This window comes from Pantherophis guttatus, chromosome 13, assembly GCF_059756535.1.
Source record: "Pantherophis guttatus breed Tessera chromosome 13, ASM5975653v1, whole genome shotgun sequence".
Taxonomy (NCBI): Eukaryota; Metazoa; Chordata; class Lepidosauria; order Squamata; family Colubridae; genus Pantherophis; species Pantherophis guttatus.
In genome coordinates, this window is record NC_142075.1 from 22,633,052 (window position 1) to 22,651,707 (window position 18,656).

The 18,656-nt window shown below is 42.6% G+C and overlaps 2 protein-coding genes across 3 annotated transcripts; both read left to right on the forward strand.

The window, feature by feature from the left end:
• The first annotated feature begins 866 nt into the window (after positions 1-866).
• Positions 867-8,522, forward strand: HYKK (hydroxylysine kinase). The gene is made up of 5 exons (XM_034409511.3): positions 867-1,174; positions 2,357-2,733; positions 4,731-4,873; positions 6,127-6,310; positions 7,358-8,522. Exons 2-5 carry the CDS (start codon positions 2,364-2,366, stop codon positions 7,804-7,806), a joined length of 1,146 nt encoding a protein of 381 aa, XP_034265402.2. The 5' UTR covers positions 867-1,174; positions 2,357-2,363; the 3' UTR covers positions 7,807-8,522.
• A 515-nt stretch (positions 8,523-9,037) lies between these two features.
• On the forward strand, positions 9,038-18,649 carry PSMA4 (proteasome 20S subunit alpha 4). Of its 2 annotated transcripts, none has more exons than XM_034409514.3 (9): positions 9,038-9,105; positions 11,814-11,838; positions 12,443-12,485; positions 13,007-13,169; positions 14,056-14,133; positions 14,916-15,004; positions 16,055-16,185; positions 17,506-17,629; positions 18,313-18,649. In XM_034409514.3, exons 2-9 carry the CDS (start codon positions 11,836-11,838, stop codon positions 18,465-18,467), a joined length of 786 nt encoding a protein of 261 aa, XP_034265405.1. In that variant the 5' UTR covers positions 9,038-9,105; positions 11,814-11,835; the 3' UTR covers positions 18,468-18,649. The 2 variants fall into 2 exon arrangements, with proteins under 2 accessions (XP_034265405.1, XP_087734242.1); XM_087878116.1 differs by having other exon boundaries at positions 9,102-9,212.
• The last annotated feature ends 7 nt before the right edge of the window (positions 18,650-18,656 follow it).

Consider the following 18,656-nt stretch of genomic DNA (forward strand, 5'->3'; position numbering starts at 1 on the left):
TTGCAGTATCCTTCCCCTGCCACGCCCACAGAACCAGTAGTAAAAAAAAGTTGGATTTCACCACTGGATCCATTCTTATTTAAGCATGACTTTGCTTAATCATTGATTTACTGATTTGATTTTATTTCTTAATTGGGAATGGATTCACCCAGCAACCAAAGTCACAAATCTTAAATAGTAATCAGTTGGCTTTGCACAAAAAGCAAATCATGGTAACAGCCTAGTCGTCCCTTGTGCAAACCCAGCTACTGTCCTGGATTGCACGGTTGTAAAAATGTCAGCTCCAAAGCACCTGTGCAGCGTTTTGAGCAAGAAAATCATCTTGCTCAAACGCTGCACGAGATCGTTAGAAGAAAACCATATATAACCATCTCGGAAAAAGTTGGGTTTATTTCAGTTCCCCCGGACCCACCCCCTTAAAACTGCGCTTCCCAACCTTGGGAAATTTAAGGAGTGTGGACTCTCAAGTGCCAGAATTCCACACTTCTTCCCCAAGTTCCTAAAAACTGTCCTAAAACTCTAAACAGGCTTTGCAATTCTGCAGGAATTGCAGATATGGGAACATAGGAAGAGCAATGCAAGCTTCAAACTTAACCAACTCTTCAGATGTAAAATTCCCTTTTAAAAGTCGAGGATGGGGGGGAAGATATTTACGCTCCAGATGAAAGCCTGTCCAATTTGGGCTTTTTAATGTGATCTTAATTAAAAAAAAATTCTGATATTAGAAATACACGAGAGAGGAATATAATCACCAACCATTGAATCAAGGAGGGGGGGGGGGAAGGAAGTGGGAAGCTAAATTCCTTACAGCCAATTGGAAGCCTCCTTACAAACGGTCCCAGGCGACGCCAAACCAACTTCTAAGCCTTCCTTTCATTGGACGGCAGCAGAGGTCCACGCGGGCTGTGGGTTTTGCAAGCTTGCAGGTCGGGATTTTTCCCGATCCGTGAATGCAATTGGATTTATTTAGGATTATTTTATTCCTAGCTGGCACTGTGCATCCGGCTGCTGTACTGCTCCACCTGGCAAGAAAATATTGCATTCTGCTTTCGTTTAGGTTGCGCGCACGCGTGAAAAACATTTCAGCAGGTCCCCGCGGACTTTGACAAAGGAACAACCCTTTCCTTGCACAACTGGCTTACGGTGGAGACGTTTAAACACCTATATTGCCCAGGTAAGAAATCAGATTTCAGCTTCAAACAGAAATTCTGCCCTTCCAAGGGCTGACTGTTTCTTTTGTCTTTCAACAGACCTTTAAAAGGATGGCTAGAGAGAGAGAGAGAGAGAGAGGTGATAGAGAGATGAGAGAGAAATATACATAGAGAGAGAAATATATAGAGAGGGAGAAATATAGACAGAGAGATAAACAGAGATGATAGATAGATAGATGATAGATAGATAGATAGATAGATAGATAGAGATAGATAGATAGATAGATAGATAGATAGATAGGTAGATAGATAGATGTAGATATGATAGGGATAGATAGATAGATAGATAGATAGATAGATAGATAGATAGATAGATGTAGATATGATAGGGATAGATAGATAGATAGATAGATAGATAGATAGATAGATAGATAGATGATAGATAGATAGATGTAGATATGATAGGGATAGATAGATAGGTAGGTAGATAGATAGATAGATAGATAGATAGATAGATAGATAGATAGATAGATAGATAGATAGATAGATAGATGGACAGACAGAGATGATATAGATATGGATAGATGGATAGATAGACAGGCAGACAAGTAGAGATGATATAGATATGAATAGATGGATAGATAGATAGATAAATAGATAGACAGACAGACAGGCAGAGAGAAACAGATAGAGACAGATAGAGATAGATAGATAGATAGATGATAGAGACGTATTAGATAGATAGAGATAGATAGAGACAGATAGAGATAGATAGATAGATGATAGAGACGTATTAGATAGATGGAGATAGATAGAGACAGACAGATAGATAGAGACAGAGAGATAGATGATAGACATATTAGAGATAGATAGATAGATAGATAGATAGATAGATAGATAGATAGAGACAGACAGACAGACAGACAGACAGACAGACAGACAGACAGACAGACAGATATGACTTTCCTCTCTTAATAAAGGACTAGTCAAGGAGCATATTTGCATAGCTTTTGTACTTGGAATAACTAATAGCAAATAATCCTGATTCCAATCAGCGTATTTCTCAACCTAGGCGCCTTTCTGATGGGTGGACTTCAACTCCCAGAATTCTCCAGACCCCAACTTTGGACTTTGGGTTTGCAATTTGGCAGTTGGCAGCTACTGATAAGTTAGGGAAACCCAGCTCTTCTCTTGCTCCTCTTTAGATGCACCATGTCTTCCGGAGACCAGCAGCCGCCACCGCCGCAGCAGCAGCAGGGGGGTCACCCCCTGATTAAGCCAACATTTACCGAAAAGCAAGCCGCCGAACTGGTCCAAAGGATATTTGGACTGGAAGTCTCCCAGCTCAGACCGCTGCCCAGCTATGACGATCAGAATTTCCACGTGAGCACCGCTTCGTTCCCAGGGAAAGGAGAAAGCGCTGGGGACTTTGTCCTCAAGATTATAAACGCTGAAGATAGCCAGAATTCAGATCTGGTCGAGGTTCAGACCCACATCATGATGTTTCTGAACGGCGAGGGTTTTCCTGTGGCCATGCCCCGTCTCACCCGGGATGGCAAGGTGTTGTTTCTGGAAACAGTCGGTGAGGAAAGCTGAATGTATTGTTGGCATTCAATTTTTTTTTTTTTTTTTTTTGCTTTAATTTATATGCCGCCCTTCTCCGGAGACTCAGGGCGGCTTACAATGCATTAAGCAATAGCCTTCATACTTTTGTATATTTATACAAAGTCAGCTTATTGCCCCCACAATCCGGGTCCTCATTTCACCTACCTTTGAAAGGATGGAAGGCTGAGTCAACCTTGAGCCTTGGAGAGATTCGAACTTGCAGTAATTGCAAGCAGCAGATGTTAATCTGTTAATAACAGTGCTTTAGTCCACTGTACTACAGGCTCTGTAGTTCTGCCTTTTGTCTGTGGAGATTCTCATTTATCCAAGTCATTGTCCCAAAGGTGCTTTTCCAAAAGGCAGCTGGGTTTTCTTAGTTTTTTTTTTTCCTTGAGAAATTGAAGAAGCGAAACATTTTCAAGGAAAAAAACTTAAGAAAATCCACCTGCCTTTTGAAAAGCATCTTTGAAACAGTTCTGCCTTTCGCTTCTTACAGGGCACCTCGTGACTGGCATGGTCACGCCTGAATGAAAGTGCCCTTTGCTGCCTCTTATCTTGCTGTATATTTTTTTAAAAAATACCCAATTAGATCTGTGGGCTGGTGTTTGCGTCAAGAGTGCATAAGTACTTAAGACATGGTTATTTCACTAGGCCGGTTTGGACTGAAGGGGTTTTTAATGGGAGTTTTAATGGTTTTTAACATCTAATATTGATTTGTCTATTTTATTGCTGTGAGCCGCCCTGAGTCCTTTTTGGAGAGAGGGCGGCATATAAGCTTAATTAATTAATTAATTAATAAGTACAATATGTTAATCCTAACTTAAGTTTTCTTTGCAAGTTCTTTTCCTTCCTTAATATTGTTTGTCCTGTGGGGTCCTTGGTGCTCTCTGAGTTTGGTTGTTTCCCTCCAGACGTTTCATTACCCAGCTAGGGAATATCATCAGTGCTAAATGGGGGTAGGGTTTGCTCTCTGTTTATATACAGTGGCTTTCCCTGTCGGTGTGGGTGGAAGTGGTCTTGGTGCTTCCTTGATTAGGCTGTTGTGTTCTGTGGGACCCTTGGTGCTCTCTGAGCTTGATTGGGGGGTTTTCTGGGGGGTTTTTTGCAGACATTTCATTACCCAACTAGGGAACATCATCAGCGCTTGGATGTGTCCTGTAGATTGGTTGGTACGTCTTCCAATCTTTCAACTTTCCCCAAACCTGTTAATTCCTCCTTCGATTCTGTTTTGGCTGCTTTAGGGTTCAATTAATGAAAGAAGAGACTAGCAAACAGCAAACTGCCACTTGTGGTTTTGGGCAAGACTGTGCCCATGGAAAACCGTTGATTGCTTAATATCGCAAAGACAAGCATTATGACTTGCAACCAGGGGTGAAATCCGGCAGGTTCTAGAGAACCGGTAGGAGAAATTTTGAGCAGTTCAGAGAACCGGTAGTGGAAACTTTGAGTAGTTCGGAAAACTGGTAGCAGAAATTTTGAGCAGTTCAGAGAACCGGTAACAGAAATTTTGAGCAGTTCAGAGAACCGGTAACGGAAATTTTGAGCAGTTCAGAGAACCAGTAGCAGAAATTTTGAGCAGTTCGGAGAACCGGCAAATACCACCTCTGGCTGGCCCCAGAGTGGGGTGGGAATGGAGATTTTGCAATATCATTCCCCCAGGAGTGGGGGGGAGAATGGGGATTTTGCAGTATCCTTCCCCTACCACGCCCACCAAGCCACACCCACAGAACCGGTAGTAAAAAAATTTGGATTTCACCACTGCTTGCAACCATAATGGACCAACTACCTTATGGTCATCACTCAAGGGCTGCCTGAATAGGATTGTGTAATATTCCATGTGTGCTTTTGAATGGTAAATATTTACCAAGAAGTTTGTTCCATACTTGACTTTTTTCCAGATAAGCGAATGCATCTCAGTTGGGCAATCGCTGTGAAGCGGCGAGTGATTTAAGGTTTCTTTTTATCTCTTTTAAGATACTGGATCCTCCACCCAGAAGTTTGTGGTGAGGTTGTTGAGCTACTTGCCTGGAAAAACTGTCGCCACCCTCCCCGTGACTCCGCCAATTCTCTACGACATTGGGCAGATGGCAGCCAAGCTCGATAAAACGCTGGCAGAGGTGAGGTGGTACGATGGGGCTTTACAGAGGGAAAGAAATGGGCATTTATTTCCGTGTTAGACCATTGGTAGGATTTGAGCCCAGGTTTGCCTGTCCAAGAGACTCTGCAGCTTTATATAGAGAAGGCATATGGGAAATTTAATCCATGAAGCTTCCTGTTGTAACCACACTTTATATTAGGGGTGTCCAATGTTGGCCACTTTAAGCCCTGTGGATTTCAACTCCCAGAATTCCCCTGTTGTGACCTAGGCCCAAATAGCTATTACCAGACACAATCAGTCCTAAACAAACATATTTTATTAGAACAGCTGAGAATGACTTCATTCTCAGCTTAGTCCAAATTAAGTCCAAAACAAATTCTTTGTAAACAATCCTTTGGTCTTATCACCAACCTTTGTCTACTTTGGCATCTTGCCAAAGGCTTTTCTTGGCAAAAGTTCAGAAGCAAGAGACGCTGACAAGAAACAAATGTAGCAACGTTGCTTTCAGAGCCCCTGCTCTTTTAAGCCTTCTGGGAGGGGCCAATCATCTCCTGGCCTTACTCCCAAGTCGTCCTTTTTGCTTTAGCTGCTCTTGCCTTCTGGCAGCTCTTCGCATGCGTGCACTAGGAACAGGCTCCTCCTGTTCCTCTGCCTCTCTGCTGTCCGACTCTGGGGGTTCCGGTGTCCGCGCATCACTCCCAGATGGCCCTGGCCCATCTCTGCCTCCACCTCAGAGCCCTCGTCCGGGCCTTCCCCTGACTCCAGGACTGGCCCATCATCCTCCCCAGCCTCCTCGTTGTCCGACTCCCCTGCCAGCTCTGCAGGCTGCTGGCGGACCACAGCATCCCCATCCAACATGGCTGGCTGGGGAATTCTGGGAGCTGAAGTCCACCGGTCTTAAAATGGCCAACATTGGACACCCCTGCAATATATATATTTCAATATTCAATAATTACAACAGTCTAGCCAGACAAATAAATAATAGAGAACCCAGGATATTTGGGCTTCATTAATACTGCCTTGGTAAAATACTTATAATCTGGGATTTATCAGTGGAATTCAGGAACAAGAATATTTATATTAATTGCTGCATTAGAACAATAAAACTCTGCAGTCTAATCCCTCTGGAATGATGTTATCAGTTTATTTATTTATTTTATTTTATTTTATTTTATTTTATTTTATTTTATTAGATTTCTATAGTTCAAAAATATGTCCATTATCCTTGCAAAAAAATGATTTATTTATTGTGTTTTTCTTCTCACTTCAAAGAAATTCCAGCATCCGTTGATAAAAAGCTTACACAGGGGTGAATTTATCTGGAATCTGAGAAATGTTCCTCTTCTTAAAAAATACCTGTATGCTCTTGGCAAGAGCGAATATCTGGACGCAGTGAAACACGTGATTGAGCAGTTCCAAGTTAACGTCATTCCAAAACTGAGCTCTTTTCGATCCTGTAAGTATTTTTTATTTGGTTATGATAAGATCTCTCTTTTGCTTTTCCTTTACTCATGGCAGGATGGAGAAACAACCTGCTTCTGTTTTAGTTGTTGTTCGCTCCTTCCTTCCTTCCTTCCTTCCTTCCTTCCTTCCTTCCTTCCTTCCTTCCTTTCTTTTTTCTTTCCTTCCTTCCTTCCTTTCTTTTTTCTTTCCTTCCTTCCTTCCTTCCTTCCTTCCTTCCTTCCTTCCTTCCTTCTCTCCTTTCCTTCTTTATTTAATTTATTTATTTGCCACCCATGTTAACCACAAGGTGATTCTGGGCAGTTTACAATTTAAAAACAATACAACAATCTTTATACAATAAGAGCAAACACTAGAAAAATACAAATTACCAGCTATCAATAAAACGAAAAGATTGGGGGGAGGGAGTAGGCTGAACAGGGGAGGAGGTGATGGGATCTCTTATTAATCTATCAGCCACCTCCAGCATGATATTCCCCTATTGTAAGATGGGCAGCTGTGCAAATTAGATGGGAGGACAGATAGATATAGAAACAGACAGACATGGCTGACTGGTTAAATAGAGACGAGATAGATAGATAGATAGATAGATAGATAGATAGATAGATAGATAGATAGATGATAGATAGTTGGATAGTTGGATGGATGGATGGAATTGATAAATAGGTGATAGATGATAGATTGATTGATAAATATGATAGATTGATTGGTAGATTGATTGATAGACAGACAGACAGACAAGAGAGAGAACGCTTCTCAAGTGAGACTGTTCCATTGTTAAGTGGCTCTTCCTTTCCAAAGGCTGAATTAAATTAAATCTCTTTGAGGGAGATGGGCGGTTAAGAAATACAAACTAGAAATAAATAAATCTGCTTCTCTGCCATTTTTTCAACGACTGATTGTAGCCTTAACCACCAGAATAGGCGAGGAAAGGTCCGTTCCTCACTAAGCTCTCCCTAAACTGCTTTGTGACACGAGAAAAGCAGTCATCTGTAAAGTTCCCCATCTATGTAGCCTCGTGTGACCGTCTCTCTCCATTTAGGCATCAATCACGGGGACTTCAACGACCACAATATTCTACTTGACGTGGTTTCCGCATCCTCTCCAAATCCACAGTACAGAATCTCCGGGATTTTGGATTTCAGCGACATGAGTTACGGCTACTACGTCTTTGAAGTCGCCATCGCCATCATGTACATGATGATTGAAAGCAAAGACCCTCTCTCGGTGGGCGGCCACATCCTGGCTGGGTTTGAAAGCGTGGTTCCTTTGAGCCCAAAAGAGCGAGACGCCCTGTTTCTCCTGGTGTGCGGGAGGTACGCCCAGTCGCTGGTGGTTGCCGCTCACACCACCCTCCTGCACCCCGAGAACGAAGAATATTTAATGATCACAGCCAAAACGGGGTGGAAGCATTTGATGATGCTGGTCGAGATGGGCCAAGAGACGGTTGAACAAATCTGGTTTCAGACAGCAGAATCCTATCGGAAATGAACACCGTTAATCGATATTAACAAGGTGGAATTAGGGGAAGTCAGCACAAAATTTAAAAAACAACAACACACAACTGGGAAAGTTTATGTTGCTACTGAAGAATTGTTTTCGGGCCCAATCCGGTTATACATGTAAAATGCGGTTTTGTTTTATTTTGGCACTTATAAGAGAGAAAGAAAATATCAGTTTGTTTTTGCGTTCAGATGTTCAGCTGGGGGATTGGCAGCAAGAACTAATCTTCCTACAGAATGGAAACTTGTTGATAATCTTCATTAGCACACTCCGCACATTTTTTTGGAATAAAGCGACGTTTCTTCGTAGTTTTTGTCAAGAGGGTTGGTGTGAAGTCCTCTCAGCTTTTGCCCCTTTATGGTGTGTAGAGAATCCATACAAAACGGTTGCAAATCTTCCCCTGAATCTTCAGTAAGGTGGTTTTTATTAAACTTTGTACATCTCTGCATAGCACAAAAAGCCTCATGTGCCTTATAACATTTGACAACGATTTTAAAAATGGGAAATCCAAGGCTAATAGGCTACGTTGTGAAACTTTATTTCCACCTTAACCTGACTCCTCCTTTGGAAGACACCACCAAACAGACTTACAATGCCCGGAGCATTAGAAACCCCATTGAGGCTCAGTTCCTCTGCCAGTCCAACAATAAAGACCAAATTGCTGCTGGATTTTAATAAAACATATAGATAAGACCTGTTGCAAAGTATAGCCTGGTGTATTTACATATTTGCTTTTAAAAGACAAAACACATCGGGGGGTTTTTCCCCTCCGTACACATGTTTTGGAGTTCTGAGTGTGATTATTTATTGTTAGTCTGACAAAATGCATCCTTATTTGAGCTCCTTTACTCTCCATGCAAGTTTTCCTGGCCGTACAGAACATGGTTCTCTCAAGATGCTCGTTCCCAGTCTAACCTATGCTGTGGATTACCTGGTGGTCTCCCATCCAAAGTCCTACCCTACTTATCCTTTCAAGATTTATTATCCTTAGTTTATATCAATTATAAATTCTACTTCTATGCCTGTCGGCCTATTTCTCTACTGAAATAGAAAGCTTCCTTTATTTATAGATACACCCAACCCAAGTACCCAACCCATTTAAATCCCCCCAACGTCTGAGCGGACTGCCCACAACAAACATGGCGCCCGAGGCCACGCTCCGGAATTCCGGCTCGAAAAGGACCCTGTCTAGGATTGGAAATCTCTATACCGGCCGGCTCCCTGAGCGGGTCGGGAGTGCGCAGGCGCAAGGCGACCATTTTGGAAGGCGGCGGAGAGCGGGCGGAGGTGAGTGGACGAAGGGGGGGGGGTCTCTCTTCGAGGGGAGCCGAACGCCGCCGGGTCGGAGCCCCTCACGGGGCAGGAGGGTGGGACGGGGGCGGCCCCGGCTGCCGGTGGGTCTTCCTCTGCCGGCTGCCTCCCCGGGACTGTCGCCTTTCTCCCGGCTGGGAGGATGACTGTGCAGCTCCTGGAAGGGAATAGGGAAAAATGGCTCTCATCGCATTGATTGGTTGGTTGGTTTGATTGATTGGCAGGCAGGTGTATTGATAGGTAGACGAGGGAGGGGGGGCGTAAGTAGGTAAGAAGACCAATAGGCACCATAATAGGTAGGCAGGCCGGTGGGCAGGTAGGTAGGTAGGTGGGTGATAACGGGAACAGAGTTGGAAGGGACCTTGGAGGTCATCTAGTCCAGCCCCCTGCTCACACAGGAGACCTGGACTAGGGATTCGAACCGCCGAACTGCCGACCTTTCTGATCGACAAGCTCAGCGTCTTGAGCCACTTGAGGACGGGCAGACCAATGGAGCGATTTTATACGCCAAAAGTGTATAAAAATTACGTGGACTGGATGGGTGGGTGGGTGGGTGGGTGAGTAAGCAGGTAGGCAGATGGCTGGAGTGGCGGCCGAAAGGAAGAGGCGGGAGGGAGGGAGGAAGATGGGAAGGAAGGAATAATGAATGGAGGGTGGGTGGGTGGGTGGGTAGGTAGGTAGGTAGGTAAGTGGATAGTTGGGGGGATGGATGGACGATGGGTAGGTAGATAGGGAAATGGTGAGTAGGTGGGTGGGTGGTTAGGGGGAGGGAGGGTGGAGGGAGTGTGGGGGAGTGGGTAGGTTAGGTGGATAGGGAGACAGATGGAGGGATGGAGTGTGGGTGGGTAGGTAGGTAAGTAGGTGGATAGGTAGATGGAGGGAGGGGGGATAGGTAGATGGATAGTTGGGGGATAGATGGAAGAATGGAGTGGTGGGTAGGTAGGTAAGTAGGTAGATAGGTAGATGGAGGGGGGATAGTTGGGGGATGGAAGAATGAAGTAGTGGGTAGGTGGATAGGTAGATGGATAGTTGGAGGATAGATGGAGGGATGGAGTGTGGGTGGGTAGGTAGGTAAGTAGGTGGGTAGGTAGATGGAGGGAGGGGGGATAGGTAGATGGATAGTTGGGGGATAGATGGAAGAATGGAGTGGTGGGTAGGTAGGTAAGTAGGTAGATAGGTAGATGGAGGGGGATAGTTGGGGGATGGAAGAATGGAGTAGTGGGTAGGTGGATAGGTAGATGGATAGTTGGAGGATAGATGGAGGGATGGAGTGTGGGTGGGTAGGTAGGTAAGTAGGTGGATAGGTAGTTGGAGGGAGGGGGGATAGGTAGATGGATAGTTGGAGGATAGATGGAGGGATGGAGTGTGGGTGGGTAGGTAGGTAAGTAGGTGGATAGGTAGTTGGAGGGAGGGGGGATAGGTAGATGGATAGTTGGGGGACAGATGGAAGAATGGAGTGGTGGGTAGGTAGGTAAGTAGGTAGATAGGTAGATGGAGGGGGATAGTTGGGGGATGGAAGAATGAGTAGTGGGTAGGTGGATAGGTAGATGGATAGTTGAAGGATAGATGGAGGGATGGAGTGTGGGTGGGTAGGTAGGTAAGTAGGTGGATAGGTAGATGGAGGGAGGGTGGATAGGTAGATGGATAGTTGGGGGATAGATGGAAGAATGGAGTGTGGGTGGGTAGGTAAGTAAGTGAATAGGGAGACGGTTAGATGGATTGTAGGTAAGTAGGTAGGTGGGTGGATGGATGCAATAGTGTAATAGATGGGTGGTAGGTGAGTAGATGCATGGATGGATAGATAAGTAGAAAGGAAAGTAGACGGGTAAAATGTCTAGTATGTATTGGAATCCTGGGCTCGCTAATACATATGGATTTAAATTTCAGTTAAGCTCTGCTTTTTTGTGTGCCCTGTGCACCTTGGAACCAAATCTCGTCTTCTGATAACTGCCTATCCATGCATTTTTCTTGTCCACCTTTTCAAAAGCGGTTTGCTCTTGCCTCTCCTCCTTCCTAGGGCTGAGCGAGAAGGGACAGCCCAAGGTTATCCAGCTGGCTTCGTAGCTAAGACAGGACTAGAACTCATGGTCTCCTGTTTTCTAGACTGGTGCTACTAAAGAGCAGGCTCTTAATACCAAGAATATTCTGTCTTCTGAATGCAAAACCCGATTGCTTTCTATCCTGATATGTGGGTTATCCTGGAGGAGTCTAGTTGAATGCATGGAAAATTGGATGAGGCCACCCAGCTGGTTTTGTGTCTGAAGCAGGACTTGAACTCACGGTCACCTGGTTTCTAGCCCAATGCTCCAGTCACTTTTTATCAAAGGCCTGGTCTCATCTTGTATTCCTAGCCATTTGCTGATGATTGCAACATTCCCCAAAACATTGAGAAACTGCTTCTAGTTTTGCTTTCACAATTCACAACTTCAGCGAGTTAGAGATGACAGTGGAAGCTTTTAAGCAAAATGAAGAATCTTTTATAGAATTTAGTTCAGTAACATTTGCGGGCACAGGAATCTTTGCTTTCCTAATAAAGATTCTTTTAACATCCTTTCTTCCAGAGACCAGCTTTTCTTACTATCTCAGCATAGTTATATTGGAAATTTGGAATGTTTTGATTTTGACACATGTAAAATTTCTAATCTGTGCATAATTGGATTTTTTTCTCTTTCTCTCTTTTACAGCATAGTCTAACCCAGAAGCACCATGGTAAGTTTCTGTGTCCCAGTTTCAAAATTTGGGTTGTGTAGATCATAAATGTTAGGCTGTGTGTATCAGAGCAGCTATGTAGTCTGGTCCATTTATTCTCAGAAATCCAGTTTATAATGAAATTATTAAACATGAATGACACACCCCTTTTATAACAAGTCCACCTGCCTAGATCAGTGTTCTACAACCATGGCAACTTGAAGATGCATGGACTTCAATTCCCAGAACTCCCCTGCTTTGAGAATAGGATTCCATACATTGTATTGCCAAGAATAATTGTCCTTCGCTTTTTCAGGGGAAAAGTAAACTCTTCCATGCTTCCCAGTCACTTCTTTGGGGGTCCCTATGAGTAGTTATTCATCCATTAAATTTATATGCTGCCCATCTTCCCTATAAGACAACTCTGAGCAGCCTACTCAGATTTGGGCTAATTTCACAGGGAATGCAGTGGTGCAGAGCCATACCTGACAGAAATTTGATGGCTGCCTTGAATCGTTATTCCAAAGGTGCTCCTTATTGTCCCAGCGATTGGCAGCATTAAGATCACCCTTTTTTTGTCATTGAGTGCTTCATTCATTAACAAAACAAAACTTTTTCCTTGCAGTCTCGAAGATATGATTCCCGAACAACCATCTTTTCTCCCGAAGGTAATTGATTGATTAATTCAATACCATTTGTCTAAAGTGGTGTAGGATTTCCTGCCTAAGCAGGGGGTTGGACTAGAAGACCTCCAAGGTCCCTTCCGGCCCTGTTACTCTGTAATTCCACGTGACAAAACGAGACACGCAGCGAGAACCAGATAGCTGTGTAATCAGAGATATTCTAAATTGAATTCCAGCTCTGTGATCCCCTTGTGAACTTATAATTTCATTCCCTTTTTTTCAGTTGAGAGAGCTAGGTATTGAAGAGAAAAATTAGAGGGAAAAGGACGCCGTGCTAGGAGGAGACACTATTGGGGGGTGGGGGGGAACAGACTTCCGGTCGGCTCCAGAATTGAATGGGGGCTTCCGGTTAGGACCTTTGCGGCTCTTTGAGTGTTTAAGGTTGCCGACCCCTGTTATAGCATTACCATTGTACAGACGGTTGGCTTCAGTATCCTGATACTTCAATGAGAGGTGGTGGCCTCAGGTTTGTCCCCTTAACACGGCTCTTCGTGGTCCTCTCCTAGGTCGCCTGTATCAAGTTGAATATGCAATGGAAGCCATAGGACACGCTGGGACCTGCTTGGGAATTCTTGCCAACAATGGAGTGCTGTTAGCAGCAGAAAGACGGAACATCCACAAGCTTCTGGATGAAGTCTTTTTTTCAGAGAAAATATATAAACTCAACGAGTGAGTGAGATTCTGGAGGACTTTTTTTTTTTTTTAATCTGCATGCTTCATAGATGCCCTCATTGAAGCCACATTCTTGGATTTCTGCTGAAACTTGAGAAATGTTCAGGGAATGGTTTCTTCAGATAGAAAAGAATATTTGTAGGTCGGGTGTGAACGGTGAGGTCCTTGGTGATCTCTGAGCTTGGTGGTTTTCTTGCAGACATTTCATGACCCAGCTAGGTAACATCATCAGTACTAAAAGAGAGTGTGGTTTGTGGAGGAGGAGGAGAAGAGGAGGAGGATGACTGTGGGGTCCTTATTGCTCTGTGAACTTGATTGTCTTCTTGTAGATGTTTCATTACCAAACTAAGTAATGTCAGTGATGTTAACACTGATGATGTTACCTAGTTTGGCAATGAAACATCTGCTAGGAAACCACCAAGCTCACAGATCACCAAGGACCCCACAGTATTTTTCAGGCCAAATCCCACATTGAGGCTGAAGATAGAATGCCTGGTGAGTGTGGTGGGGTGTCACGACAAAGTATGGAGCCCTTGACTTAAAATAAAACCAACTCCAGTTTTAACTTTGTGTACGTGCAATGGAATATTTACAGTTGCATAGAGTGAATAAGAGTCCATTTCTTTAATTTAGTGTTTCTAACCTTGGCAATTTAAAAAATGCATGGATTTCAACTCCCAGAATTCCCCAGCCAGCCTTTCCCCAATGTCCTCCCTGCCAGATGTGTTGGCTTGCAAGTCTCATCATTCCACCAACCTCACCACTGGCACATGTCGTCTATTGATGGAAAGACCTTTGATAGTTGGCATGACTGGCAAAAACTGATGGTTGCAGAATAGACTACAAAGCTCCCGGTCTCACTCAGATCATTTATATGTTTCAGAGATATGGCTTGCAGCGTGGCCGGCATAACTTCGGACGCCAACGTACTCACCAACGAACTGCGGCTGATTGCACAAAGGTACGAGGGTGGCATAATTTTCTCAGGTGGGGACAAGCCACAAATGTATTTGGAAACTTAAGGTTCATCAGGACTGCAAAACAGCTTGAATTATTATTGTATTAAAGGTTAGAAGCCACCAGGAGGAAGCTACTTGCTTTAAGTATTTTTAATTAAAATGTGTTACAGCATGCAAGGTGGAGGAATATATTCAAAATTGCACAGGTTTCTAAGACTCTCCAGCGCCTTCCATGTTAAATGTCCACTAAAACATTCAGAAATTCGGAGTGCTGCCTTCCCAAAGAGCAGTTAAAGGAAAAAAAGAAAATCCAGATTATTATTTGAAGGAAAGGGGAGTTGGGTTGGCTTCTCAGAATTTTATCTGGCCTTTGAAGGCCACTTTTTGGATTTTGTGTCACTCCTTTGCTAAGGCTTGATCCTTGTGTGCCGTATAATTGTCCAAACTCAGTTCATCTTATATCCTGGTTGCAATAGAACTGCCCATACTTGCTAGAGAGAAAGCAGAGATTGCAGAGGGAAAATGAAACAGAACAATTAATCAGTGGAACAATTGGCCTCCAGAAGTTGTGAATGCTCCAGCACTGGAAGTTTTTAAGATGTTGGATAACCATTTGTCTGAAGTGGTGTAGGGTTTCCTGCCTAAGCAGGGGGTTGGACTAGAAGACCCTCCAAGGTCCCTTCCAACTCTTGTTATTCTAAAATAAAATAGTCAATCTCTCTTAAAGTCTTTCTTAGTTATAGCTTCTGCATTCTTGGCATATTTTTGTATTTTCGTGTTTCAGATATCTGTTGCAGTATCAGGAGCCAATTCCTTGCGAGCAGTTAGTAACAGCCCTGTGTGATATCAAACAAGCCTATACACAGTTCGGAGGTAAATTTTGTAATTTGTCAGATGAAGTTAAGTGTGACAGAAATGTCTGGCGCATGGGAGGAACACCTGTAATATTCTTGTGGTGTGTTGTTGATGGATGCTTTATTGACTCTAGAAAGCTAACAAGGTATGACAGCTCCATTTCTGACTGATGAAGTTAAATCGCTCCAGGGAACAAATTTCATTTCCTTTAGGTCTGCCACAAAAGTCTGCTTGGAGGTTAAAAAAAAATACATCTTATTTTTAAGTTTTGGGGATTTTTTTTTTTTAATAAAGAAGTTGATTTACAGATTTGGGTATAGTCTGTCTATAAATAAATAACCTCCCCTCATCATTGACCAAACTAAGTAATAATTTTAATTAGCAATTTTGTGATGTTTGTGTGTCTATATTTTTCTTGACTGTACACCGCCTTGAGTCCTACGGGAGAAAGGCGGTATAGAAATATAATAAATAAATAAATAAAAAATAAATAAATAAATAAATAAATAAATAAATAAAATCAATCATCTGTGCAGGTAGTTCTCAATTTAGGGCCACAATGGAGCCCAAAATTTATGTTGTTAAAGACAGTTGTTAAGTGAGTTTTGCTCCATTTTACGACCTTTCTTGCCACATTTGTTAAGTCACTGTGGCTGTTAAATTAGTAACACGGTTGTTAAATGAATCTAGCTTCCCCCCTTGACTTTGTTTGTCAGACGGTCACAAAAGGTGATCACACCACCCCGGGGACACTGCAACCGTCGTAAGCCCATGCCAGTTGCCAAGCATCCAGTTTTGATCATGTGACTGTGAGGATGCTGCAACTATCATAAAGTCGCTTTTTTTTCAGTGCCGTTGTAACTTAGAACCATCACTAAATGGACTGTTGTAAGTCAAAGACTACCTGTAGTATAATTTTAGACTTGGAAAGAATGTGTTAGAATTTATCTCAGAGAGCAGTAAATGCAGAGTAGTTTGTTAAGTCTTCCTTCTTGGCAAGTATTGATGGTTTTCCCTTGGTGAATTGCATCGTTTAATTTAAATCACTCGTGTCTTTATGCTTAACAGGAAAACGTCCTTTTGGTGTTTCACTGCTTTACATTGGATGGGATAAACATTATGGTTTCCAGTTGTATCAGAGCGATCCAAGTGGGAATTACGGCGGTTGGAAAGCTACCTGCATTGGAAACAACAGTGCCGTAAGTTTGTTTACCTGTGTATCTACCTAGCAAATTTTGAAACCGCCCATCCCCCACAAAGGGATTTTACCGCCTTGGGTGTTCATGTTTTCTCCTGCATGTTTGAAAGCTCGGAGAATTCTTGAAAAAGGCATTCTACAGAAATAAACTTTGATCTTAGCAAGGTAGAAAAATAGTCCTTTGGAAGGGGAAAACCCTTAGGACTGCAAAAGGAGCCTTGGAAAATATTCAGAGACTTCAACTAGTGAAAAACACAGCAGCCCAAGAATATTAAGGGCAGGAATATGGGGACCTGTAGATCCAGATTGTTTAACAGGCTGGATTTAGGCAGGTTTCTTCAGGCATTTTCCAATTAGGAATGTTTTTCCAAAGGGAAGCCCATTAACTTTGGGTATGAAGTAAAGGCAATATTCTTTCACCGAGCCCTCAGTAATTTCTAATGGAGTTTAATATTGCTGTAATATTGGTCTACATAATTCTTTGTTCTTTCTATATTGTTGTGTTCGTTTTATTTTTAACTGATCCTTTGGAGAATCCTGGTGGATAATTAAGGGATTTATGGTGATTTTGATGAATGGAAGTATTGTACGTATAGTTTGGGCTACCAGGCTATTTTAATGTAATTTTAGGATTGTAAATTGGATTGTAAATTGCCCAAGCGTAATTTTAGGATTGTAAGTTTAGGATTGTAAGTTGCCCAGGCAATCAAACCAGTCAGTCCTAGAGGAGATCAACCCTGACTGCTCGTTAGGAGGCCAGATCCTGAAGATGAAACTCAAATACTCAAATTTAATTGACCAAACTAAGTAATAATTTTAATTAGCAATTTTATGATGTTTGTGTGTCTATATTTTTCTTGACTGTACACCGCCTTGAGTCCTATGGGAGAAAGGCAGTATAGAAATATAATTAATTAATTAATTAATAAATAAATAAATACATACATACATACATACATACATACATACATACATACATACATACTTTGGCCACCTAATGAGAAGGAAGGACTCCCTGGAGAAGAGCCTAATGCTGGGAAAGATTGAGGGCAAAAGAAGAAGAAGGGGACGGCAGAGAATGAGGTGGCTGGATGGAGTCACTGAAGTAGTAGGTGTGAGCTTAAATGGACTCCAGAGGATGGTAGAGGACAGGGAGGCCTGGAGGAATGTTGTCCATGGGGTTGCGATGGGTCGGACACGACTTCGCAACTAACAACAATAACAAGTTGCCCAGAGTCCCTTGGCTAAAACGGGCAGTTTTGAATGAATAAATGAATGAATGAGCAAGAATCAGCTGCAGTGCTTTTCTGTCCTTTAACAGGCAGCTGTGTCAATGCTGAAACAAGATTACAAAGAGGGAGAAATGACTTTGCAATCCGCACTTGCTTTAGCTGTCAAAGTCCTGAACAAAACTATGGACGTTAGTAAACTCTCAGCAGAGAAAGGTAAGACTTGGATATGATTTGAGATCTTGGATATGGGTTTTGATTTCTTTAGAGAGAGGTTCTGTTCCAGTTGTCAGAGTGTTGCTAGTTCCTGGTTTATTGTACTTACCGGTACTTATTTAAAGGCCTGTTGAATTTTAGGATAGTATAGTTAAAACAGTCCTGTCAACCCCCCCCCCCCCAAGTCTTTGTTAATTAGGGGTTTTAGATTTAGAGGTGTTGATTGTGTATTTTAATCAGCTGTTGGCGTTAATAGATAATTGCATTGTTTTATAAGAACAATCATAGTTTTAAGTAATATATTGCTCTATAAAGTTCTTTAAATCTTCAAATGGGACATGGTAGAAAAGTTTGCAATAAATCTGTTGCGCTATATCACCTCTCATAATGCCAAAAATAGTTTTCTGCAATATTCGGGTGCTGTGAAAAATTGTTTTAAAATGTCAGGTAGCAAACTAGCACAAGAAATAAGTTTAATAAGTTCTCTGAGGCCCACTTGGTTGTTATATGTTTTGATGCAGTCAAACCTAATTCAGACATTAAAGTTCCTTCCTTCCTTCCTTCCTTCCTTCCTTCCTTCCTTCCTTCCTTCCTTCCTTCCTTTCCTTCCTTCCTTCCTTCCTTCCTTCCTTCCTTCCTTCCTTCCTTCCTTCCTGTTTTCTTTTTCATCTCTTCTGTTTCAGTTGAAATTGCAACCCTGACGCGAGAGAATGGAAAGACGATAATAAGAGTTTTGAAGCAAAAAGAAGTGGAAGTGTTGATAAAGAAACACGAAGAAGAAGAAGCCAAAGCAGAGCGTGAAAAGAAAGAAAAAGAGCAGAAAGAAAAGGATAAATGAATCAAGTACCACGAAGAAGGGGCTGTTTCCATAAACGGGCCAAATTTTTGAAGGGCTGTTTATTGAATCCGTTCCTTTATATCACTGGAACACATCACCTCTTTCCTCAGTGAACAGAAATCTCTTGGCCATTGTATCTTTCTTTTATATTACATAATAAAGTGAACAGTGTTGTCACAGTACTAAGTA

What these genes read in the sequence shown, in the direction of transcription:
- HYKK (XM_034409511.3), top strand. Translation starts at nt 2,364, where the DNA reads ATGTCTTCCGGAGACCAGCAGCCGCCACCGCCGCAGCAGCAGCAGGGG. An exon ending in GTTGTTTCTGGAAACAGTCG is followed by an intron (nt 2,734 to 4,730) that starts GTGAGGAAAGCT and finishes ATCTCTTTTAAG; the next exon opens with ATACTGGATCCTCCACCCAG. An exon ending in ACTGAGCTCTTTTCGATCCT is followed by an intron (nt 6,311 to 7,357) that starts GTAAGTATTTTT and finishes CTCTCCATTTAG; the next exon opens with GCATCAATCACGGGGACTTC.
- PSMA4 (XM_034409514.3), top strand. An exon ending in CTGCGGCTGATTGCACAAAG is followed by an intron (nt 14,134 to 14,915) that starts GTACGAGGGTGG and finishes TTCGTGTTTCAG; the next exon opens with ATATCTGTTGCAGTATCAGG. An exon ending in GCATTGGAAACAACAGTGCC is followed by an intron (nt 16,186 to 17,505) that starts GTAAGTTTGTTT and finishes GTCCTTTAACAG; the next exon opens with GCAGCTGTGTCAATGCTGAA.